General features: G+C 49.8%; 1 protein-coding gene across 1 annotated transcript; it reads left to right on the forward strand.

Annotated features, from left to right (window-relative positions):
• Positions 1 to 6479: 6479 nt before the first annotated feature.
• On the forward strand, positions 6480 to 13133 carry LOC138824282 (ADP-ribosylation factor-like protein 2). The gene is made up of 6 exons (XM_070018058.1): positions 6480 to 6631; positions 6949 to 7080; positions 10697 to 10807; positions 10896 to 11058; positions 11935 to 12015; positions 12692 to 13133. Exons 2-6 carry the CDS (start codon positions 7016 to 7018, stop codon positions 12824 to 12826), a joined length of 555 nt encoding a protein of 184 aa, XP_069874159.1. The 5' UTR covers positions 6480 to 6631; positions 6949 to 7015; the 3' UTR covers positions 12827 to 13133.
• Positions 13134 to 15436: the final 2303 nt, after the last annotated feature.

A 15436-nucleotide genomic window follows, 5' to 3' on the forward strand; every position in this document is an offset into this window, starting at 1 on the left:
CCTGAAGCTAAACATCCACAAGGCTGAGAGGGGCTTCAGAACTGTGCTCATGAGTGCCAGGTTTTGAAGCCTCACACAGACTTGTACCCTCTGTGAGCCTTAGTTTCCATATATGTAAAGGAGTTCATGAGACTCATCTCCAATTAACCAGCAAAAAAAATTCTAAAGAGGAGGTATGGTTCAAGTAGTAGAGTACCAGCCTTGAGTGAAAAAAATCTAAGAGACAAGGCCCAGGCCCTGAGTTCAGGCCCCAGTGGGGCAGGGGGAGGAGGGGGGAGCAACAAACGTAAAAGCTATGGGAGAAACAGTAGGAAAAGGGGGATTTAGGCAAAGTGAGTTGAATGGTTTCCTTCCCCACTTTCCTCCCTCTCTTCCTTTCTTCCTCACTCCCTTCCTTTCTCCCTCCTTCCCTCCCTCCCTTCCTCCCTTCCTGCCTTCCTTCCTTTTTTTCACCCAGACTCTTACTGTCTTGCCCAGGCTGGCCTCAAAATTTGTGATTCTCCTGCCTCCCCCTCATAAATAGCTGGGATTGTAAGTGTGTCGCACACGTTTAAATACGGAGGTGATGCTGGGCCTCCCTGAGATATTTGCTTTCTTTTTTTGCCAGTCCTAGAGCTTGGACTCAGGGCCTGGGCTCTGTCCTTGAGCCTCTCTGTGCTCAAGGCTAGCGCTCTACCACCTGAACCACAGCGCCACTCCCAGCTTTTTCTGTGTATATGGTACTGAGGAATACAAGCCAGGGCTTCATGCATACTAAGTAAACACTTTACCACTAAGCCACATTCCCAGCCTGAGATATTTGCATACAAACTTTTTTTTTTTTTTTTCAGCTATCTGAGAGAAGTAAGGTGGAGAGAGGTACTGGTGTGGGCAGAGGAGGGGTTATCCAGGAGGGGTTACTACAGCAGGAAGTGCAGGAGATTTCCTGGGAGAAGCAATGACCCTCCTAGGCCTAGAGGCCCCTGGGCTGTTGGATAATGTCTGACAGAAGATACAAGGGTTCTAGTGCCTTGGGGGAAAGGAGGGAGGGAGCAAACACATTTCAAGGAGCTGCTGCAGCCAGATGGGCCAGCAGAGGCTATGGGAAATGCTGGGGACAGGGTCAGGGCCAAGAGGGAGCAGAAGCATTTGGCATGGGTCTTGAGCTCTTTTTTTGCTTGAACTTAGAGCCTGGGCACTGTCCCTGAGCTGCTTTTGCTCAAGGCTAGCGCTCTACTACTTGAGCCATAGCACCACTTCTGGCTTTTTCTGTGTATGTGGTACTGAGGAACCAAACCCAGGACTTCATGCATGCTAGGCGAGCACTCTACCATGAAGCCACATTCCCAGCCCAGTACCCAGTGAGGTGGACACAGGTGTGGCTGCTCCAAGCAATTAATATCATCTTTCCTTACTCCTAAGGTTTTGGGCGGGCCTGGGGGTGTCACTTGACCTCTGTGGCTGGAAGAGAGTGAGTGACAGCTCCTTCTGTCATGGGGAAGTTGGACAGGATGCCTTCTGTCACCCACGCCAGGTGAGACACCTGGGCAAAGACCTATAGAGGTTTCAACACCGGACACCCTTGGAGGTGCCAGGCTGGGGTCTGTGGGTTGCCCATACCCACTGAGGGTGAGTGAGCAGCCCTGGGGCAGGGGACTGTCCTGGGGTACTGGAGCCCCCCTGAGCATGAGGGAGTCCTACAGCAAGGACTGGGGTTTATCTGCAGTTGCCATTTCAACATTGGAGTTGCCTACTAGACTTTCCATTTCTTTGCTCATCAGTAGGACAAAAGCTCCACTTGGGTATGCTGCCACCAAGTGCTGGCTGAGGCCCCTGTCCTGGGCACACAGTTCAAAGCACACAACTTGCATCATTGATGTGTGCACGGAGAATTAAATATGTGTTCTCTTCCCATCAAAATTATTATTTTTTTGGGGGGGGGCTCTGGTTGTGGGGCCTGAACTCTGGGCCTGGGTGCTATCCCTCAGCTCTTCAGCTCAAGGCTAGCGCTCTACCACTTGAGCCACAGCACCACTTCCAGCTTTTTTCTTTTTGCTTATGTGGTGCTGAGGAATCGAACCCAGGGCCTCATGCATGCAAGGCAAGCGCTCTACCACTGAGCCACCTTCCCAGCCCTTCCCATCAAAATTATAACTTTATTGTGGTGGTGCCAGGTCCTGGCAAGGGGCATTGTACCACTGGAATAGCTATGTCCAGCCCCTGTAACTTGTTTACTTAGTATTTATCTGCCAGTTCTGGGGTTTAAACACAGGGCCTTGTACTTGTCAAGTCTATTGCTTAGCTGGAACTCTACGACTTGAGCTATGCCTCCAGCCCCAATTTTTGCTGGTTGTTTTGGAGATGAAGTCTCACAAACTTTTCTTCCTAGGGCTTACTTTGAACCTTGATCCTCTGGATGGAACCTTGAGTAGCTAGGATTATGGGCCTGAGCCACCAAGTACCCAGATTCTGTAACTTTCTTTTAAACAACCTGAGTACAATAATTTGAATTCAGGTCTGGGAAGGTGGCTCAGTGGTAGAGCACTTGCCTTGCATGCCTGAGGCCCTGAGTTCGATTCCTCAGCACCACATAAGCAAAAAGAAAAAAGCCGCAAGTGGCGCTGTGGCTCAAGTGGTAGAGCGCTAGCCTTGAGCTGAAGAGCTGAGAGACAGCGCCCAGGCCCAGAGCTCAGGCCCCACGACCGGACCCAAAATAAATAAATAAATAAATAAATAAAAATAATTTGAATTCAATAGAGGTGAAGTTGTAACTTAGTGGTACAGTGCCAGCCTAGTGAGCAAAAGGAGCTGAGTTCAAACCTCAGTATCACCAAAAGAACAAACAAAAGAATCAAATAGATAACTTATTTGGTAAGCTTAAAAATAAAATGTAGATAAGTAAAATGCTTGGGTAAATTGTTGCTGATATTTAGTGATTAGTAAGTATAACTTAAGAAATGTTTTATCTTTTAATTTTTTGATTCCAAAATTTAAAGTTTTGTTATTATGATTTATTTATTAGTCAGTTGTGGGTCTTGAACTCTGGGCCTAGGCATTGTCCCTCAGCTCTTCAGCTTAAGCCTAGCACTCTACCACTTGAGCCACAGTGCCATTTCCAGTTTTCCGGTGGTTTACTGGAGATAAAGTCTCATGGACTTTCTTGCTGGGGCTGGCTTTGAACCATGATTCTCAGATGTCAGCCTCCTGAGTAGCTAGGATTACATGTGTAAACCACCGGCGCCCAGCTATTATTCCTTATTTTTATAAAGGGGTACATAAAACAGCTGATTGAAATGTTGTACCTTTTTTATTTATATTTTGAAAGGTCTCATTGTGTTGCCAGGTTGGTCCCTAACTGGTAGTCAAAAGCCCCCTAGCCTTGCTGGAGATGTAGCTCAAGTGGTAAAGCACGAGCTTAGCAACTTTGAAGCCAGAGTTCAAACCCTAGTAACCCTAGTACACACACACACACACACACACACACACACACACAGAGAGAAAAAAAAACCCTAGTAACCCTAGTACACACACACACACACACACACACACACACACACACACACACACACACACACACACACACACACACACACACACACACACACACACACACACACACACACACCTACTGCTACAGGCTGGGAATGTGGCTTAGTAGTAGAGTACTTGCCTAGCATGCATGAAGCCCCGGGTTCAATTCCACGTAAACAGAAAAAGCTGGAAATGGTGCTGTGGCTCAAGTGGTAGAGTGCTAGCCTTGAGCAAAAAGCAGCTCAGGAACAGTGCCCTGGCCCTGAATTCAGCCCCAGGACTGGCGCTGCCACTCCCCCCCCCAAAAAAAAGCTACTACAGATATTTTTTTTTCCTGCCTCACCCTCTCAAATATTGGACTATACAGGTGCATGCCACTGCCCCCAGCAAAATTAAAATTATATTGCTAAGTTGTTTATACTGGGCAAATACCGCTTTTTGCAAGGCATATAGAACTCAATTCTCAAGTTAAATCCATTTAGCCTAAAGGAGTCTTCTTTTCAAAAGTAGGTTTCACAGCTGTCAGGATTTGGGTATTTTAATTTCATGATCTTTCTTGTGGGAAAAATTATATTTATATATATATCTACAGTTATATATAACTACAGCTTTCTATATATTCTTTTGAAGGTATTTCTCAGGAGTTTTATTTAAGAGCTCTCTTCTCTATGAGGCACAAGGAAACACATTCTGAAATAGATCTCACCCTCCTCTTTAAAATCCCCTCTATGTGACATTGATCAAGATACATCCTTAAACTGACTTGAATTCAAACTCTTCTGTACACGGAAGATAACAGTACATGCAAAATAAATAACTTTTTAAAAAGCCTCTTCACTCCTGATTTCTAGCTTCAGGCAATTACTTATAGTCACTTTCTGACTTCTTCCTTTTTAGACTGAAACCTACCATGAGAATCCCACATTTACTTATTTATGTATTTAGCCTGCATTTATTTAGCCTTTAGTTATATAATTAACCTTGATGTATTTATTTATATAGCCTCATATGTATTTATTCATGTATTTATTTTGTGCCAGTACTGGGGCTTGAACTCAGGGCCTCAAGATCTTGCTTAGCTTTTGCCACCCAAGCCTCACACTCTACTACTTGAGCTACACCTCCACTTCTACTAGTTAACTAAAGTTAAGAACCTCACATACTTTTCTGTTCTGGCTGGCTTCATGCCTGTAATTGAATAGCTAGGAATAGCTAGGATTACAGGAGTGAACTACCTGCACCTGGCCTATGCCTAATATTTATACAAGTAATTCAAGGCTAGTGACAGGTAAAACAATCCAGAAGTACTTAAGATAATAATTTCAAGTCCCCTCCACTCCAAGCTTGCTCCCCAGAATTAACATTTGAATTTCAGTGATTTTTAAACTTTGTGAGTGTTCCACATTGGGAAGTATATTCATCCATATAGATACTGAACCAAACGTTTCACCAAACACTACCTTTATAAAAGTAGCTATGCGGATGGGAAGGGGAAACAAAGGAGGAGGCTACAATGCTTGATAAGAAATGTACTCATTATCTTGCCCATGTAATTGTAACCCCACTGTACAGTTTTTTCACAATAAAAAAATAAAAAATAAAAGTAGCTATGCTTTGTTTTGTTAATCCAACTTTTATTAATACTATTAATTTGAACCCTATGAAACTGATATCTTTATAATCAGAATGGCCAAATTCAGGTAATTCATGTCATTCAACCTACTGGAGGAACATTACCTTCACAATCCACTTAAGGACTTTATTCCATTATTATTATTATTATTTATTTTTTTTTTTGTCGGTTGTGGGCCTGAACTCTGGGCCTGGGCACTGTCCCTCAGCTCTTCAGCTCAAGGTGAGCCCTCTACCACTTGAGCCACAGCGCCACTTCCAGCTTTTTCTGCTTATTTGGTGCTGAAGAATGGAACCCAGGGCCTCATGCATGCAAGGCAAACACTCTACCACTGAGCCACCTTCCCAGCCTCCATTTTTTTTTTTATTTTATTTTTCCATTTTTTAAAAAACTTTTTTAGTGGGCATTCTTCCAGTTATTGTTCTTTTATGGGCCGGGCGCCGGTGGCTCACTCCTATAATCCTAGCTACTCAGGAAGCTGAGATCAGAGGATGGCAGTTAAAAGCCAGCTCAGGCAGGAAAGTCTGTGAAAATCTTATCTCCAATAAACCACTAGAAAACTGGTAGTGGCGTTCTGGCTCGAACGGTAGAGCGCTAGCCTTGACCTGAAGAGCGCAGGGACAGCGCCCAAGCCCCTCGACCAAAAATAAATAAATAAATAATAAAAAAAAAAAAAAACTAAAATGGGACCAGGCTTGCTGGCTCGTGCATATAATCCCAACTACCCCAGAGGTGGAGGGAGATCATGCGGATGTGATTCCAGGGCAGCTGGGGCAAAAAGTTAGTGACACTTCTATCTCAACGAAAGCCAGATATGGTTGAGTATCAGTTATCCAACCTAGGCCGGAGGATCCAGGTCTGAGACCCTATCTGAAAAATAACCTAAAAGCAAAATAGGCTGGTAGGTGTGGCCTAATTAGTACAGAGCCTATCCAGCAAATGTGAAGTCCTGAGCTGAAACCCTAGTACTCCAAAAGGAAAAAAGAAAAAGGAATAGAAATGTGCTTATTTACTTAATACAGACAACACGGTCACAGACAGCTGGGGCTCGAACCCACAGCGCCTAGCTAGCGCTCTTCCACTCAAGCCACAGCTGCACTTCCGGGTTTTTCGTCGTCTCATAGATTTTCCTCCCCAGGCTGGCTTCGAACCACGACCCTGATCTCAGCCTCCCGGGTAGCTAGGATTGCAGGAGCCTGGCGGGTGGGTCAATTCTTGGCGTTCCCCCGCATTGCAGGACTTCCCAGTCCTCTAAAGGACATTGACTATCCTGTCAAGGGAAAAGACACGGAGCGCGCGCACGCGCACGCGCACACGCATACGCAAGCACGCACGCACCCTTGGAAACGGCCTCTAGGGGGCACGACCGCCCTGGACTGAGCCGGGGACCGGGGAGGCCCATCTGCGTCACTGCAGATTCAGGAGGATGCTGAGGCCCCCGCGGAGCGGGGCTGGGCCCCCCGTCTCCGGGCCTTCTACTGCTGCCAGGTGAGCAGCCGGCACCCTGTGCCCCCAGTTCTGTTTCCAGAGTTAAACCCTTTGTAGGTACTCCCCACCTAACCAAGATAACGGTTCTGGAGCTTCAAGCTCCCGTTCCCGCCAAGTCCGACGGTCCCAGGCTGGAAGGAATGAGGATTTCGCCCTGGGAGGCAAAGGGTTAACGCCGGGGTGGGCGCAGCAGTCCCGGTGACCACTAGGGGGACCATGGCTGCGGCTCCAAAGGGAGGCTTCCGAGTCACGTGGAGGAAAGGGCGGGACCAAACACGGGGCCGACCAATAGACTGTGCTGTCCACGGGTGTGATAGCCAATAGGAACTGAGAACGGAGTCCCGGGACTAGAAGAAACGGCAGCCGGGAGGGGGTTACGGGACCATGGGGCTTCTGACCATTCTGAAGAAGATGAAGCAGAAAGAGCGGGAGCTGCGACTGCTCATGCTGTATCCTTCCGGAAGCCGGAGCCGCGAGGGCAGGGGGGCGGGGAGGCCTGCCGGGTGGGCGGTGCCAGGCGCCCCCTGCCGGGCGCGGGAGCGCGACCGCCGGGTCCGGACCAACTGCCCATTGTGCGTCACGCACGCGGCCCTACCAATCCTCCCGGCCGGGGCCGCCGCGGGCCGTACCACCTCGCGGGGACGGAGGGGGGACTCGCCTCCAAACGACAAAGGTGTGGGCCTGGAGGCGCCCTGCGGGGCGGAGCGTCCCGGGTGCTGGGTGGAATAGGGCCCGGAGGTGACTCCGACGTCACCCTCTGTCACTCCGGCCCGAGCGTGGGTTCTGGTCCTCCGGTGCTCTGACCTCCTCTCCCTGGGCCAGGGTGCCGGCCCCGACCCCGAGGTCGGCGCCCGGGCGGCGCGCGGGCCCCGGCTGGGGTCAGGGCGGCGGTGTGGATCCAGCCTCGGGTCCCCTGCTGGGCAGTCGGTCGTGCCTGCGCCCCTAAGGGCTTGCAGGCCCCAGGACCCTCGGGGTGGTGCGTTAGCCGACGCCTGCGGGGCGTTGCCCTGCGGTGTGCCAAGCAATCGACCCGGGCGCCGGTGGCTCACGCCTGTAATCCTCACTACTCAGGAGGCCGAGATCCGAGGATGGAGGTCGGAAGCCAGCTCAGGCAGACAAATCCAAGAGACTCTTACCTCCAATGAACTAGCCAAAAAAAAAGCCAGGTGTGGCTCAAGTGGTAGAGCACCAGCCTTGAACAAAAAAGCTAAGAGCATGAAGCCCTGCATTCAAGCCCCAGTACCAACGCATTAAAATAATAATAATGCCACACTAAATGACAGTTGGGTAAAGACATGAGGGGGGGCAAAGATTGAAGCATATGTATCTGGAGGAAAACTATCCAAGGCAAAGAAAGGCAAATGCATTCCTGTCAGGTTCATGGGGACATCAAAGAAGGCAGTGTGGTTACAGAAGAGACTCAGTGACTGGAACCATCTTATAAGGACTTCTGGTTCTTGGCTTTTTTGAGAAGTTTAGAGGAGAAGCCACGAGCTGAGACCAGGCCCAGGCCAGAAGGCAAGATCATGGAAGACATGGTGATAGGCAGGCCAGCAGGAATAGCAACTAGATTGAGAATGAGATGAACTGAAACCAAGCCTGATACCAGGGTTCTGGCCAGAACAGTCTGAAGCACAAGGAGCCGTGCCTTGGTGCCTCATGCTTGTAATTCTAGCTACGCAGAAGGCTGAGATCTGAAGATCCCTGTTCAGAGGCGGCCTAGGCAGACAAATGTGTGAAACTCATCTCCAGTTAACAAGCAAAAAAGCTGCAAGTGGAGATGTGGTTCAAGTGATAGAGCAAAAAAAGCCAAGTCAAGGTGATGTTCTTAGTTCAAGCACCAGTATGGGTGCACATGCGTATAGATGCACACGCGCCATCCACTGTGCTGAGATGGGGAGGAACAGCTCCTGGGAAGATGGTAGCCCTGACCTCTGTTTGGCCAGGTGAGGCATCTGAGCTATCCTTAGGATGTCACATGTGCTGCTGGACCTGTGCAGCAGAGGTAGGGTGGTGTTTGATCACAGGTGCAGGAGCTCACCTAGAAAGTGGTGCGCACAGGTGTCCAAACACGTGAAATGAGGATGCAGGTGCTACAGGGGAGCAGAAGATAAGCAGTGAGGGCCGCCAGGCCCCTGAAATGCAGCATGAAGTCTTTGGGGACCACTGTGGCAAGAACAGGCTCTGGAAGCCACTGGGGACACATTCTGATGATATGCAGTGGTTTCCCCCTCTCCCAGCTGGGAGTAGGTTTAAGAAAGCAGGAACTGGGAGCCAACAACTCACACCTGTAATCCTAGCTACTCAGGAGGCTGAGATCCTCAAATTATGGTTTGAAAGCAAGCCCAGGTAGACCCATTCCTAAGACTATTAATCTCAGGTAGCGCTGTGGTTCAAGTGGAAGAGCGTCAGCCCAGCCTTGAACCAAAAAAGCTAATGGAGAGTGCCCTGGCCCTCAGCCCTGGTTTCAAGTCCTCATACTGGCGAGAGAGGGGTGGGGAAAGGGAAAGAGGAGAGAGCGAGAGCTGGAGCTCTAACCTGTAAGGCCCTGGGTTCCATCACAGCACTACTAAAAGGAAAGAAAAAGCAGGAAGATACAAAGTTTGACCCAGGTGAGTGTAAGGAGTGTTTGAGGAAGTGTGCTGTAGAAGGCAAGTTGTTCATCACTGAATGGGGGAGAGGGAAGAGGAGCAACAGGAGTTTGTCACCTGTTCTTGATCCATGGAGAACACATAGATAATACTGGCATTAGAGAGACCAGGATTAGGGCAACTTTAGGCCTAAGATTGAGCCTCAGGAGCAGCACTTTTCTTGCCCCCATCTCTCAAGTTCCTAACCAGACCAGTAAACAGGAAGAGGGCCTGAGCACAGGACCTGCCCTCCTTCTAATATCCAGTCAGGCTGCAGGAGCTCAAGTGTTGGAAGGAGAGGAGGTGGTTCTCTTTTCTCTAGAGATTTGCTCTTTACAGAAAAGGATGTGAAACATTCCAGAAACACAAACGCAGCTGCCATTCTCTGATGTTTGTTCTTCCCTTAGTCCTTCAACAGGCTGGCCTTGGGTATTTCAGACACTCAAGAGACTTCACCCAGCATCCCTGGTGCCTGAGCCTAAAGCAGCTCCTCTTGGACTCCTCTTGGACCATGCCCTGCATTGGTCACTCTCGCCAGGATCTGTAGTACATTATTGTTGTTATTTTGTCCTCCTGGAATTTGAATTTGGGGCTTCGTAATGTCTAAGCAGGCCCTCTACCACTTGAGTCCCTCAGCTAGCCCTTTTTGCATTGATGATTTTGCATTGATGATAGGGTCTTGCTTTCTGCTCAGGCTAGCCTAGACTGTGATGCTATTTGTGCTTCTACCAAGTCACTGGGTATGCTCCTTCTCACTTAGCCATTGGTTGAAATGGAATCTCTTAAACTTTTTTTTTTCCTTCCCAGCTGGCCTTAAACCCTCCATTTCCCATGTGTGTCTCTCAAATAGGTAGGATTTCAGGCTTAAGCCACTCTACCAAGCCCTTAGGTTTGTAGTCTATCACAAGCTCCCATGAGAGTGTAAACTTCATAAGGATGAGAACTTTGTCCTCTAATACCCTAAGAGGGCCTGGCTCTTAATAGGTGTTCAACTAATAGTTGCTACATGAATTAAGTTGCTTTTGTTCATCAGAGATGATAGAAATGATTATTTTGCTGTTTCCATGTTACCCAATTAGGGGTCAGGCATGTGCTCAGCTTGGACTCAGGGGCTTGAACGGAGAGCTTTTCACTCTTTGCTTGTTCACTCAAGCCTGTTGCTATACCACTTGAGCTATAGCACCACTTTCAGCTTTTTGCTGGTTTACTGGGAATAAGATTCTCTTGGGTTTGTCTGACCTGGCTGGCTTCAAACCATGACCCTCAGATCTCAGCCTCTTGAGTAGCTAGGATTATAGGTGTGAGCCACTAGTGTCTGACTCCAACTCAACTTTATATATATATGATGGGAAATGATTAGCCCCTAAGGAAGGGACGCTGTGTTGGCATTGCCACTGGCTGGGCAGAGGGACTTCTCCTTAACCAAATGCCCCAGCGGCCTGGACAATGCCGGAAAAACCACCATCCTCAAGAAGTTCAACGGGGAAGACGTGGACACCATCTCCCCGACCCTGGGCTTCAACATCAAGACCCTGGAGCACCGAGGGTGAGCTGGGGCCCTGCCCTGCACTAGCCAGGTCGGGGCAGGCAGGGGCCGGAGGGGGCTGATTTTCTGCTGGCTCTTTCCTGCCCAGCTTCAAGCTGAACATCTGGGATGTGGGCGGCCAGAAGTCCCTGCGCTCGTACTGGCGGAACTACTTTGAGAGCACAGATGGCCTCATCTGGGTGGTGGACAGCGCCGACCGCCAGCGCATGCAGGACTGCCAGCGGGAGCTCCAGAGCCTTCTCGTAGAGGAGGTGCGCAGGCCTGCCAGTGGGGGCTGGGACCCGGCACGTAATAGGTGTTCAGCTAAGACTTGCTGCATGAATGAAGTTGCTTCTGTGCTCACAGATGAGTCCCACAGGCATCTGTGCTCCAAATAACATAGGGTCAAGATTAGTTTTTGTTGGTGGTGGTGGTCATGAGGCTTGGAACTCAGAGCCTAGGCTCTGTCCCTGAGCTCTTTTACTCAAGGCTAGTAGTGCTCTACCACTTTCAGCCACTTCTGGCTTTTTGGTGGTTAACTGGAGATAAGAGTCTCATGGGGGCTGGGAAGGTGGCTCAGTGGTAGAGCACTTGCATGAGGCCCTGGGTTCGATTCCTCAGCACCACATAAGCAAAAAGAAAAAAGCCAGAAGTGGCGCTGTGGCTCAAGTGGTAGAGCGCTAGCCTTGAGCTGAAGAGCTGAGGGACAGCGCCCAGGCCCAGAGTTCAGGCCCACGACCGTACCAAAAAAAAAAAAAAAAAAAAAAAGAGTCTCATGGACTTTCCTGCCAGGGCTGGCTTCACACCTCGATCCTCAGATCTCAGCCTCCTGGATAGGTAGGATTACAGGTGTGAGCCACTCACACTCAGGTCAGACATCTTGTTTAGCATCTTCTCCCTGATTATGGATGAGGAAACTGAGACATGGAGGAGAGAGGTACCACTGGGTGGTGCTCAGCTGGACCCTGAGTCCACATGTAGCCGAAGTGGGATCAGACAGGCCAGTCACTCTTTTCACTCTGCTCTGCCACCCAGACCTTGCCCTGATCATGGAGACTGATGTTTGACCCCAGATCCTCTAGGCCAGTAGAAAAGGGGTCAGGCTGGCCTCTGAGCACTCACCCTCCTCTCCACTTTTTCTCTCCCAGCGCCTAGCCGGAGCAACCCTTCTCATCTTTGCCAATAAGCAGGACCTGCCAGGAGCACTGTCCTCTAATGCCATTCAGGAGGTGAGTCCTTGGAGGCAGGCTTGCCTAGAAAAAGGGGCATGAACCAAGATCTACTTGATAATTATTATAAAAGCATTTATTAGTCCCCTATGTGTGGCAGGACCTGTTCAGAGCACTGGACATTGGGTCATTAATGAGGTCTGTAATGGCGCCCTATAGCCTGGGGAAGCAGAGCTACAGACAGATTGATCCACAGGATACGGACAATCAGTCTGCAGGGAGTGCTTCCTGTCAGGCTAATTCTGCACAGACCCGAGTCCATTTCATTCTCACAACCACTCTCATGTTCTAGATGGCGCAACACAATGAGAGAGAGTAGATGACTTTCCCGGTACCACACAGCCAGGAGGTAGACAAGCCAGGATTTAAATCCAAGCCTGTCTAGCTCAGGCCTGCATTTTAACTGCTATTCTAGTTCTCAAGCGCCACAGAGAGAAAGAGCGGGGTTAGGATCCTAGTTCTGCCACTTACTAGCCATGTGACGTGGCCAGTAATTGGCTTCTCTGAGCTTTGGTTTCCTTCTTGGTAAAACTGCAAGCCCAGTCGTTGGCACCAGGAGTCCGTGTGGCTTTTACATCAAGGACCACAGAGAACCCCGGTGCCCCACGGGCGATGCGCCTCACCCCACAGGGCTAGGGCTGTGCACTGTGGCTCCACCTTTCCTCTCTGTCCCCAGGCTCTGGACCTTGCCTCCATCCGTACACACCACTGGCGCGTCCAGAGCTGCAGCGCCTTCTCTGGGGAGGACCTGCTGCCCGGCATCGACTGGCTCCTGGACGACATCTCCAGTCGCATCTTCACCGCCGACTGAGTCACCATGGATGTCCCCGGCTCCAAGTCCAGACACCACCTTGGGGGTGGGGGGGAGCTGAATAGGCCAGCTAGACTAACACTCCCCACCCAGTGACCTGCTGCTGCTACCCATGCCCACTGCCGCTCTCCCAGGCAGAGCACTGCCCAGGCTATCATCCCAGCTCCTGTCGCTCCAGCCCGTGATGAAGGCTGCAGCTGTGGTGCCAAGAGGACAGGGCTGGGCCGGGAGGGGCTGCCTGCTGCTACAGAGGCCCTGGGCCACATACCTTGCTCAGTGGTAAGAATAAAGCACTCCTTCTCCAGTTCCTGGCCTGCGCTGTTTGTGAGATACCATCTGTAACAGTCCAGGCAGGTTTCCCAGAGAGAAGTGACTTCAAGCTGAGAGGGGCCTCACACCTGTAATCCTGGCCACTTGGGAGTCTGAGATTGGGAGGGTTGCAGTTGGAGGCCAGCCTAGAAGAAAATTTCACAAGACCTTTCCACAGGGCCCAGTGACATACCTATTACACGTGCTAAGGTGAACATATAGGGGTCATGCCCATGCAAGAAACTAGACCCTATCAAAAATAACCAGCAAAAACAGGCTGAGGCATAACTCAGTGTTACAAACACCTGCCTTCCAAAGGCAAGGTCCTGAGTTCAAACCCCAATGCTGAAGAGAAAAAAAAAAAAAAAGGTTGGGAATGAAGGAGTAGAATGATAGCTTCTGGGTAGAGGAGAGGAAGATGGTCCACAGGGCAGTGGCCCTCAGGAGGGGTCCCCATGATCATGGGTATTGGATGGATCATGGGCAGAAAGCCTATTGAAGTTGGGACCCCTTGGGGAGGAGCATGCAAAGGGAGGGAAGGGGGGAAGGTGGCTACATCAAGCTACAAAGCACTCAAGCAGGCCCACCCTGCCCAATTGCTGGCTCTGCAAAGCGGGGTTCTGTGGTAAGTGCTCCCCACAGAGGACGGTCCAGCATGGGCATCCCCCCCAGCTAAGGGAAAGCTGGAATCTGAGCCCAGCACACGCCATCCCAGGGCCTTCCATGGAAGCATGGGCCTGACCATCTTGTGCTGTTTTTCGCTGTTCAAATTCAAAAGCTAAGAAGATTTGAGTAAGACTTGGGCCCCGTTAGCTCGATGCTGGTGGCTCACGCCTGTAATCCTAGCGACTTAGCTACTCAGGAGGCTGAGATCTGAGGATTGCGGCTCAAAGCCAGCCCAGGCAAGAAAATTCACGAGACTCTAATCTCCAATAAACCACCAGAAAACCAGATGTGGTGCTGTGGCTCAAGTGGTAACATGCTGAGGGACAGTGCCCAGGACCAGAGTTCAAACCCCATGACCTACAAAAAAAAAAAAAAAAAAACCAACCGGTGTCTGTCTCCCTGTCCAAAAATCACATCCCTCCCCTTGCAAAACTGGTTAAAAAAAAAAAAAAATTGGGCAGGGGCTGGGAAGGTGGCTTAGTGGTAGGGTGCTTGCTTAGCATTCATGAAGCCCTGGGTTCGATTCCTCAGTACCACATAAAGAGTAAAAGCCAGAAGTAGCACTGTGGAAAGATAGAGCACTAGCCTTGAGCAAAAGAAGCTCAGGACCCTTGAGTTTAAGCTGCAGGACTGGGGGGGGGGGCGAGTGGGGGGTAGGGGAGTGGGAGGTCAGGCAGTAGTGGCTCACACTTGTAATCCTACTACTCAGGAACCTGAGATCTGAAAAGCCTGAGATCTGAAAACTGGAAGTGGCACTGTGGCTCAAAGTGGTAGAGTACCCAGGTCCTGAGTTCAAGCCCCAAAACAGACAAAAATATCTAAAGACTCATGCTTCAATGCAGGACAGTGGTGGCTTATACTGAAATCCTAGTTATTCAGGAGGCTGAGGATCATGGTTCAAAACCAGCCTGGGCGGGAAAATCCATGAGACGCTTATCTCCATTTAACCAGCAAAAAGCCAGCATCTAAGGCATAATAGCCCTTCCTCCAGCTGTTTTCATTCCAACCAGAATCAGACCATGGCTAAGTGGGACTGACAACAGCTCTTCCAATGTAGATGCTCACTTCCACAACAATTGATTCCTTTTTTTGGGGGGGGGGTCCGTTGTGGGGCTCAAACTCTGGGTCTGGGCGCTGTCCTTCATCTCTTCAGCTCAAGGCTAGCACTCTACCACTTGAGCCACAACACCACTTCCGGTTTTCTGAGTGGTTTATTGGAGATAAGAGTCTCACAGACTTTCCTGCTTGGGCTATTTTACAAGCAGTTCATAACCCGGCCCTTGCCTTTCAGTGATGATAGCATGGTATTGATGCCTGTCTTTCCCACTTTGGCTTTTTAAGGCTTTTTAGTGGTACTGAGATTTGAATGTTGCTAGCATGTGATCTCCCGCTGGAGCCATATCTCCTGCCTTTTTTGCACTGGCTACTTTTGAGACAGGGTCTCACTTTCTGTACAGGCCACCTGGACTAACTGTAATCCTCCTATTTAAGCTTCCTGCTACAGCTAGAATATCAGGAATGTGCCATTATGACCAGTTTGCTTGCCTTTTTTTTTGGTCAGTCATAGGGCTTGAACTCAGGGCATGGGCACTGTCCCTGAGCACTTCAGCTTAAGGCTAGTGCTCTACCACTTGA

This window comes from Dipodomys merriami, unplaced genomic scaffold (assembly GCF_024711535.1).
Source record: "Dipodomys merriami isolate MVZ:Mamm:240054 unplaced genomic scaffold, mDipMer1.0.p SCAF_128, whole genome shotgun sequence".
Lineage (NCBI taxonomy): Eukaryota > Metazoa > Chordata > Mammalia > Rodentia > Heteromyidae > Dipodomys > Dipodomys merriami.